At 38.9% G+C, this 10,753-nt stretch overlaps 1 protein-coding gene across 1 annotated transcript in view; it reads left to right on the top strand.

The window, feature by feature from the left end:
- The window catches only part of CDH17 (cadherin 17), an 85,734-nt gene that overhangs the window by 59,750 nt on the left and 15,231 nt on the right, over window positions 1–10,753 (top strand). The window contains exons 12-13 of the mRNA XM_006161285.2: window positions 1,404–1,595; window positions 8,871–9,115. Of these exons, the coding sequence (XP_006161347.1) occupies window positions 1,404–1,595; window positions 8,871–9,115 (437 nt within the window). The remainder of the gene's footprint in view (window positions 1–1,403; window positions 1,596–8,870; window positions 9,116–10,753) is intronic.

The raw sequence follows: 10,753 nt of genomic DNA, 5'->3' as shown, positions 1-10,753 counted from the left end.
CCCCCCCCATTCAATTGTTCTGCCAATGAACTTAATTAGTCCAAATAAATCCATTAGCTAGCACAGCTGACACAAACCTACACATGTATCCTAGTCTGACCCTAGGCATAAACCCCGGTGAGTAGAATGAACATACTATAAAGTAATACCCAGCTGTGCCCATACAGCTCGCTGCATTCATCAATGTGCATTTTTTTTTTCCTCCTGCAACTTTTTTTTTTTTTTTTAATATTATATTACCTAACACTCATTCCCCGAGCATCATCACAACATTCTAAATGTAGTTTCCCATCTAGGACAAACTACATAGTGACCTAATCAAGCATGTTATCATCAATAATATTCCATTTCTACTTTCATACAATGTATACATACATATATGTTTTTTATCCTATCTTTGACCCTCTGCCCTTTCCCCCTCTCCCATTTTGGTGGATTTTCTATGGAGTGGAAGATGGTCTCCACTTTCAGCGATCAAGAGCACAGGCTTTGGGGTTGGACAAGCATGAGTTTGAATCCCAGTCCTGTGACTCACTAGCTGTGTGATCCTACATGGATTTAACCTCTCTAATATTACCATGGAAATGGTAATGTACCTACTCAGCAGCGTGTTTTGTTGTACCTTTACTGAGCACTTACTATGTGTCGGGTATTCAGGGACCTTAAATCTCTCTTAATTTCCCTAGCAAACATGAAGTAGATTCTATTATTTTCTCCATTAGACAGATGATAAAGCCAACACTTAAAGAAGTGAGGCATCTTGCATCAAGTTACCCGGTTTGTAAGAAGCAAGCCTAGGATTTGTATCTAGGTCATATGACTCTAAAGTTCAAGCTCTTAATTGCTATTTCTTGGTTGGTTTAAGAATTAACTAAAATAATTTATGTAAAGTACCTGTTACACTGTAGGTATTAGACATATTGTAGCTATTTATTATACCATTATGACTATTATAATTATAGTTATTAAACATATTGGATATGGGAGGGGGAATCTGTTCTAGAACATACCAGTATCTCTCAGAAATATTGTGTTCCTTGTACCATGCCTATCAATTAATGAGGATGACTGATGTTAAAATCAATTGCAACTGGGACTGGTGTGGTGGTTAAGGGTGCTGGACTCCCACCTGGCTGACCTCAGTTTGAGTCCCAGACCATGCTTTTTCTATTTTCCTTTCTTTCTCTCTCTCTCTCTCAGTCTTTCTCTCTTATCAAATTAAATTAAATTAAATTAATCTTTAAATAAATTTTAAAAATCAACGGCAAAATATTCCTCAATAGGACAAACAAACCCTGTAAATGCAAACTATGATCCATGTCCATTCTGAAGGCACAGAGAAGTTTGTCTTTTGGCAATTATGCTTGATGAGAATTACTGTTTTCTTCCTGTTTCTTCTTTAGTATGGAAACCTTACTCTTGCTGAAGACACAAAGGTTGGGACTACCATTTTGACCATCCAGGCTACTGATGGTGATGAGCCATTTACTGGGAGTTCTAAAATCCTATATCGGATTACAGAGGGAGATAGTGAGGGACGACTAGGAGTTGACACAGATCCCCAAACCAACACTGGATATGTTATAGTTAAAAAGGTAAGTAACCCATTTAATGGAATTTGTCTTTGTATGTGTATTAATTTGCTAATGACAGTGTGAGGAGAGGCATTGTATGTCCCCACTTAATATATACCGAGTGTCTGCACTCTAAAAAAAATTAAAACCATACTGCTTCTGTTGTTATAAAGTCATAAAATTATACAAAATTATAAGAAATATTTTGAACATTATCTTTAAAATTCAGTATTTTGAAATTTTGAAAGTTGTTTGTAAACTATCAACAACTATGGAGTATGAGCTAAAATTTTTTGCTATGTAAAGTAAATGTTTGTGGAAAAATGTAAAAATAAATAAATGAAAGAAAGAAAAAAAAGTTAGGATTCTAGTCCTGGGTCTTTCACTGACTAGTCATGTAACTTTTGCAGGGAAAAATATATAAAATATAGGTTGAGCAATTTTTTAGTATGATGCATACTTGGGACATGTTTATGCTAAAAATTTGTTTATCAGAATGCCTAGTTAAGTTTTCTTAGTTTAGCAACTTTTGGTGGAGGGGTAGTACCTAGGCCTTCACTTCCTTTTGCAAATAAGGGAAATTATGGATGAACAAGTGCTATGAACCTGTTAACCCTTTATCCTAATGTGCAATGTATAGATGCCTCTTGAATAATAACTGGAAATTGTTGGGTTTCCTTTTAAGGTTTTTGTAGATAAGTTTATCCTTCCTTCTCTTGCCCCTTCTAACTCTCATCTTTTATAGTATCGCTAAACCCACTGACTCTTGCTTTGTCTCTTCCTTTGTAAGGACAAAGGTAGTCTAGAGCCAAAGTCTTAATTAGTAGTTCTTGTTTCTTCCTTTTTTTTTTTTTTTGAGGCTTAATGTATTTATTTATTCTTACATTTTTCCACAAACATTTACTTTACATATCAAAAAATTTTAGCTCATACTCCATAGTTCTTGACAGTTTACAAACAACTTTCAAAATTTCAAAATCCTGATTTTTAAAGATAATGTTCAAAATATTTCTTATAATTTTGTATAATTTTATGAGTCTATAACAACTTGTTTCTTTATATAGGCTCCCCACAACCCTTCCTCAAGCTATTCCTATCTCCTTGTATAAATCTTGACTCTTTACCCCGTGGCTGTGTAAAGCATGTAAAGTGTTTACCCAAAGACTCAGTTGCAAGTGGCACTCAATGTCATCTAATATACTTAAATACTTTCCTAAGAGAAAGAGTTATGCCTCCCAGTTTGAAAAAAAATTTTTTCAGTTATAGTAATAGAGAATCTGCAAGCATGGTTAACTGCTTGAAGGCCTGCAGTGCCTTGTGCTAGAGATTATAAAATAAGTCTCTACAGGACAGTTTTGAGCTAGAATAAAGAAAAACTGAAAGTAGTGGCTAAAAATGAAGACAAAGTAGAGTAATTTCACAGAAAATAGACAGAAGCACAGGGGGAAAAATGGCTAATGTTGAAGCAAGCCCTGGGCCAGTCTCATTGTTATCATACATCCCACCTCTGATCAAGGGCTTCATTGGGTTTCGGAGGAGTATTTGAACCAACTCAGAGCATTAGCATCATGTGTGAGTCTGATATTTGGAAAAGGTACCATTACAAATTCCCCTTCTGTTCATGGCTGTCTACATGGAGGGAAGGAACCTCAGAAGAAAGAATAAAGGGAGGGGCAGTTTCATTTTCCGAGTTTGCAATGGGTGGCCCGTGAAGTGCCTTGGCATGATTCGTTTGTAGAGTTCAGGGTAGCTCTATCCTATCCTTCTCTAAGACTAGAGCTCTCTAGTTATCTAAGGGAAGACATAAACGTATCCATTCCAGTAGGAAATGCTTTCACATGGCAATTCTTTTTTTTTCTTTTTTGGTGATGTCTTGTGAACCAACCCAAGTTAATTTGGCTATTTGGGACTAACAGGCACTCTTAGGGAGATGTTGGTGAGCTCAATAATTATTTAGATGAAAGCTATAGGCATTCTCCCACACAACCTTGACATGAGGAGGTATGTTATAGCAGAGCAGGCCTTTGTTATATGGTATGAGGTTATGTTCCATGTGTCTAGAATGTTGCCTGGTTCATAGCAGAGGTTCAATAAACATTGCTTGACTGAATAATCAAATTCTGTTCCTTGAACAATTATTAACCAATAAGCACATAAGTGATATATGCTTTAGGCCTGTGAAATCCCAGCTTTCTGTCATTCAGACACTTGATAATAGTATTCAAGTGAGAGGATTTGTCTGACTGTTCATCAAAAAATTTTACTCAACAGAATACAACTGGAGCCCTGGAACTCTAAAGAGTACAAGTTACCATTGGGGTATGGACTCTCAATTAGGATCTTTCAAATGCTAAGTAGCAACTAACCCTGGGATGGAAATTCTTGATTAGGATATACCAAAGGTTAGCTGACTGCCCTGTAGAATATATTGGATTGTTGGAAAAGTCATGATGCCTTTTTTGCACAGAAGAACAGAAAAAATACATCATAACTTTTCTCACAACCCAATAGAATAAGACTATGACAGATATATACATTTGCACGGCTCTTATTGAAGTACCTTAAATTAATTCCATTCTGTAATGTAGTTTCTTAAGTAGAGCTGAGCCTTACTACTACTAAATCCTGCCTATAAAACCACTGGGGTGGGGAGTGGGGGTGGGGGGATCATCAGATAGTATAATGTTTACATTACTGGACTCCCACATGGCCAACTGCAGTTTGAGTCCTAGACCCAGTGGCTTCAAACTCATGCTAGGTGCGTATGCATGCATGCCTGAGATCCCAGAAGGGGAATGGAGAAGGGATTGCAGTGTGGCCATCCCCCAGGGGTGATTTCTCACTTTCTGTCTCTCTGGTGAGCACACACATTGTATAGCAAAAATCTCTCTTAAACAAACAAACAAAAAAACAAATTATAAAACCTACCAGAGAACTACAACTACTACAGAACAGTCAATCATTTTTAAGTATTTAAACTCTGATTCTTTTTTCTTCCCTTTTCTTTTTTTAAGTTGCCAGAGGGTGCATGTGCTTTCCAGAGAGAGAGGAAAAAAAAAAAAAAAAAAAAAACACACACACACACACACACACACACACACACACACACACACACACACACACACACACACACACACACACACACACACACACATAGACTAACAGAGAGAGGGAAAGCAAGAAAGCATTCTGATGGGAGATGGCCACACCACAATCCCTTCTCCATTTCTCCCTCCTTTAGGGATTTTTGGCCACATATGCACATACATCAGGAGTGATTTTTCAAGCTTCCAGGTTTTCTATTTAAATAAGCATAGGCCTGTGGGATCCAGCTTCCTTGACCACTAGAGTATGGGGCTGGGCCTAACCCAAGTTTCATAACTGGAAGTCTATCTGCGACTGTTCATCTGAGTTACAAGTGTGCTAATAGCTGGTAAAATTGATAGAAGAACCCATGCTTAACAACTATAGTCTATTTCTCTTTACCAAGAACTTCTACATACGCTCTCCTGTGCTTCTCACACTGTCTCTGAGGGAGGTGGAAATAAGCCCCACTGCGTAGATAAAGGTTCAACAAGGCACAATCAAGGCCCCCAGATGATGGAGAGCTGGGATCCAGTGACCCTAGGCCTTTGGTTCTTCTTAGAAAATTTCAAATAATGAAAATAGACCCCAGGCCTATTTTCCAATCTGTAATGAGTGAAATGTAGTCTTTTCCTAGTAATGATATTAGAGGATTAAATGCAAAAATGCATATAGCATCTGGCATATAATATGCTCAATGCATGTCTGGCATTATCTTAATTCTGATGAGTTATATCCAGGATTCTACTTGAGGTCAGATGTGCTTCCCCTTCTTGCCTAAGGGGTCCAAACTTGTATGATTCAAGAATCAAATAGAACACTCTGCAGATTGCCACCTCAGTCTCTCTAAAACATAAAAAAAAAAAAAAAAAAAAAAAAAAAAAAAATGGAAATAGATAGCTTTGACAAGTGCCCAAAGCAATGCTTCAGGTTAAACAAGTTTCAGAAATGCTGCCCCACTCTGTATTTACTACTGCCCAGAGCTCTGACTCTGTGATACATGACATGTTGAACATTTCTTATCCAAATTTCTGGACTAAAAGTGTTTCAGCTTCAGCCTTATTTATTTGTTTGATATCCAAATATTTGCATGTAGGAGGTGTCTTGGGCATGGGACCCACGTTTAATCATGAAATCATTTTTCATATATACCTTATATACATTGCCTGAAGGTAATTTTATACAATATTTTTGTATTGTAGCATCTTAACTGTGTTCCATCACATGAGGTCAGATGTAGAATTTTCTGCTTGTCCTGTCATGCTGACACTCAAAAAGGTTCAAATTTTGGAGCATTTTAGACTTTGGATTTTCCCTGTTTCAGACTCTTGGGACCAAACAGGTTTTATAAGAAGGATGACTATTTTTTAAGCCCTACTCATCTCATAAATGATTTTGAGGGTGTCCCCTTTCTTGAAATTTAGCGTTTGGCTCTGGTCTTAATTTTTTAAATGCAAGTTTTACTACTTCACTATTATAACTGGTCCTTTTGGATTGTCTGTTTATGATCTATTTTTAACCAGCCTGAGTGTCATTTGTAAGACTAATACACACTTTCTTCTCATCACTGATCATTGGCAAAATGCTAAATATCCAAGTCTCAACCCTTCTCCCTTACCGCTTTGTCTCTGCCTCCAGGTTTAATCTAAATCACTGGTTATGACCTTTCTGGGAGTCGTGTGCAGAAGAGAGATTGTAGCAGCTGGGCAATTTATTTTTCCAGTTTACTTATAAATATATCTCACCAGACAGAATCAAGGCTCTCTCAAGAGGCCATTATGGGTCTCTTGATGTGACTTTGCAGAAACATCCCCGTGCCACGAAAGACAAAGAAAGCATGTTGCTTTTCAAACCTTATCCTTAATTCCATTCTGCTGGTTATCACTTGCTAGTTTAGGGTCTTCTATTGCTAACTTTTTCCCTGGAAGGTTTGGTTTGGTGTATCTGCAGGTGTGGAAGTTAAATGGACAGATGATTCAATGGCAAGCTGCTCCATTTTCATTTGCTCTTACATTTGATAAGTGTATGAGGAGCAGTGGCATCGTTTACTAACTGGTATCTCTGCTTTGGCTTGGATCACCTCAAATCCATCCCTTATGCAGCTGCTTCCAGAGTCATCTTTCTAAAACACAAATCTGACCTTGTCAGTCTTGGATTTAACACCTGTCTCGCTCATCAAGTATGAAGTCTCAACTCCTTCCTTGACATATACTGTCTTCTCTCATTCTACTCTTAGCCTCATACATTCTGTTCTAGAAACACAAACTACTTCTCATTTGCAGACATATTTCCTCATTTCCTTACTCCTTTGCCTCCGGAGGCCATAGGGATGAGCTAGAAAAGCCAGGGAGATTTTAGAAAGGACTTGTTTGGTTGTGAGGATGGATATGCCTCCTCATCCTGAGCATACAGATGGCTGTGTGCCTCCTGACCTCTTCTCTTCCCATCTCCCTCTCTGAGACTTGGCTTGACTGTACTGGAAAGTAGGAGACAGCTGCACCCTTTGTGCACTTTGCAAGCTTGCTCTGCGAGCTCCTGCCTTCCTGTTTAGTCTACCAGGCTATTAACTCACTTGGATGCCACTGTTGTCATCCCCTGAGTTGGGTTCCTGGGAATTGAAAGTCCAGCTTGCTTCCTCTTACATCCCATCCTTAGGTGAGGCTCCTTAATCAGACCATGTATAGTGAATAAGAGTGCATTGAGGAGCCAAGCCCTGCAGAAAATGGGAGTTTTATCTATGAAAAACCTTGTTTTTCACACATACCTGGCTTATGAAATTCTATATCCTGTAATTTGAACAAATGCCTTTTGCTTATTTTGAGTCTTTACACATATTTATTTCTCTTTCACACAAATAATCTTCCCACTGCATCTATGGACTAGAAATTGAGTCTCAATGTTTGTTGCATAGGGATGGGGAGAAGGGTTCCAGGAAAGTGGGTATATTCTCCATAACCTCCCTCTCCTTCAGAGCCCTTTGCATTGGGTTGTTGGAAAAGTGATGACACATTTTTGCATAGAAAAACACAGAAAAATACACATGACTTTTCTGACCACCCAATATATCCAGACTAACATATTATGGCTACTTCAGGAAAGAGATTAGAAGCAAAGATGAACGTATGCAATCCTTCCTCTCATGGAGCTTGCAGTCAGTAAGAATCTAACACAAACTATTAGAAATCTGACTTTAGGCTGGGCATCTTTGGGGTAGCACAAAGCCTGTAGAATTCTTCCCTACAACTCAAGAGAAGGGCAATGATGAACCCAGCACAGAGGAACTCTTGTGGACTTGTCCTTGTCTACCAACATTGGTGCTCAAAGGAGCCAACTCAGATTACAAGAAGAGGAGGTACCCTGGAATCAAGATGGCAGCTTAAGAGTAAAAGAACACTGGGTTTGTTTCTTATTTCTTAACTTTTGGGGAAAGTCTCATTTTTAAAAAGTGATAAATTTGATGTCAGGTAAAAAAAAAAAAAAAGAAAGAAAAAAGAAAAAGAAGTCTGGGACCAGCAGTTAGCATAATGGCTATGTCGCTGGACTCCCATGTAGTTAACCGTGGTTTGCGTCCCAGACTGGTGGTTTAAAACTCGTGCCGGGCGTGTGTGCGTGCATGTCCAAGATCCAGAGAGGAGAATGGAGGAGAAGGGATTGTGGCATGGCCATCCCCCCTTGGGGGGTGATTTCTTGCTTTCTGTCTCTCTGTTCCTCTCTGTCTGTCTGGCAAGTGCACGCACCCTATAGCAAAAACCTCTCAAACAAAAAAAAGAAAAAAAGAAAAAGAAGTCTGCAGATAAGTAGACCTGCACAGTTCAAACCTGTGTTGTTTGGGGCTAGAATGTACTTTCTCCCAATCTATGAATTGTCTCTTCACTCAATTATTTTCCTGGCTGTGCAAAAGCTTTTTAGTTTGATGCAACATAATTTGTCTATTTTTGGTTTCTTTGTGCCTTTTGGTTTATATTGAAAAAATCGCTAAGACCAACTTTATCCTCTGCTTTCTTCTAGTAGTTTTACAGTTTTTAGTTTATGTCGAAGTCTTTGTTTCAAGTTCATTTTTGTATAAGAGTCTAATATGTTTCTTTATGTGGATATCCAGTTTTCTTAACATCATTTATTAAATGTATGAAACTTCAAGGAACTTAGAGAATGAATCTTTTAAGAGGGCTAGTCACCCAAAATTAATTTTTCTCTCTTTTTTTCTTTGTATAGCCTCTTGATTTTGAAACAGCAGCCATTTCCAATATTGTGTTCAAAGCAGAAAATCCTGAGCCCCTGGTGTCTGGTGTAACATACAATGCAAGCTCTTTTGCCACACTCAGACTTATTGTGACAGATGTGAATGAAGCACCCCTATTTTCCCAAAACACATTCCAAGCAAAAACCAGAGAGGATGCGGCAGTAGGCACTAAACTGGGCAAAGTATCTGCCAAGGATCCAGAAGGTTTGGACATAAGGTAAAGGAAAGCAGGCCGAGTAGGCCTAGGTGTGTGCTGTCACCAAGGCATGGGGGGAGAGAGGGAGTGCTGGGAGAGTGCAGAAGCTGCCCCGCACTGACCCTAGGGCTGTCTGGTAATGCTAATGGAGCCACAACCTCGAGTAATGTTCCAGTGCACTTGGTGAACTTGGCCTTGGTTCATGCAGGTGTTAGGACCCTGGAGGGCAGTACTCCAATAGCTGTGGCTCAACAGTGAGAATTCAGATCTTGACAAGTAGAAGCAGCATTAGATTGCATTCTAGCCCACTTGCCAGAGGTCCCAGCTGAAAGCTGGTGAATTCCAGAGCTGGAGTTCACTTCCTGGAGACTGGGTGAGCCAGAGCCAGGCCCTGTGCCTTACACAGTCATATTTGGGGAAGATTCTACTCCTTAAGGTGATCTGGAATTTCGGAAAGAGAGAGAATGAAGAAAAAGTTCAACTAGATAGACTACGCCACCTTACAGGGCTCAGGGAATCTTCCTGATGTAGAGTTCACATGTTCCTTGGATCTGCAGAGAGTTGGTCTGGCATAAGACTCATTCCAGATCCTATCCCTGGAAAGACTAATGCTCAGGTGGCTAATCAAAATATGCAAATATTTCCATCTTAACACTTCTTAGTAATTTTTTTCCTAGTGCAATAGGAGCCACAGATTTGTCTTAAGAATGTGTAGTAGTCACTAATTTACAATATGTGTGTGCATATTCATACCTGTATAATATCTATAAAATCTTGAGAAGAAGATTCCTCATGGCTCCTGTGAACTAGTTATTTCAGGGGACAAGAGAAATGAAGATTTTCTGCTGATAATTCAGCCTCCAGCAAACAAGCTAGCGTGGCAGGAGAGGTGAGGCCTTCCTTCAGAAGAAGATTACTCATGGCTCCTGTGAACTAGTTATTTCAGGGGACAAGAGAAATGAAGATTTTCTGCTGATAATTCAGCCTCCAGCAAACAAGCTAGCGTGGCAGGAGAGGTGAGGCCTTCCTTCAGAAGAAGATTACTCATGGCTCCTGTGAACTAGTTATTTCAGGGGACAAGAGAAATGAAGATTTTCTGCTGATAATTCAGCCTCCAGCAAACAAGCTAGCGTGGCAGGAGAGGTGAGGCCTTCCTTCAGAAGAAGATTACTCATGGCTCCTGTGAACTAGTTATTTCAGGGGACAAGAGAAATGAAGATTTTCTATTGATAAGACCATGCCACTTGGTTTTCTATTTTTTTTTTAAAGAAAAACAATAATTACATTTTTTTTCATTTTTTTGGTCTTTTTTTTCTCTTTCTTTGTTGTTGTTTCTCTCTCTCTTTTTCATTTTCTTTTTTCTTGTCTCTCCACTCTTCAATATCCATTTAATGTGTTTCTAGATGGATCTAAGGGCACTGTAGCTAAACATCCAAATACTATTAGGGTTAACATATTCTTCAATATCTACTGAGTCTGCTGCACCAGCAATCACAATAGAATGGCAAAGAGATTCCAGATCACCTCTTTCTGCTTGCTCCTGAACATTCAGATTGAACTTCAAGAATTTGAAAGAAACACACCATCCATCAGATGACAAGAAATCACCGTAGGACCACAAGAAATATGGGAAAGCAAGAAAATACCTCTCCTCCAAGG

The sequence above is a fragment of the Tupaia chinensis genome, unplaced genomic scaffold (genome assembly GCF_000334495.1).
Source record: "Tupaia chinensis unplaced genomic scaffold, TupChi_1.0 Scaffold138407_1, whole genome shotgun sequence".
Taxonomy (NCBI): domain Eukaryota; kingdom Metazoa; phylum Chordata; class Mammalia; order Scandentia; family Tupaiidae; genus Tupaia; species Tupaia belangeri.
Note: the sequence above shows the minus strand (reverse complement) of the source record. Positions and strands in the feature narration are given on the sequence as shown.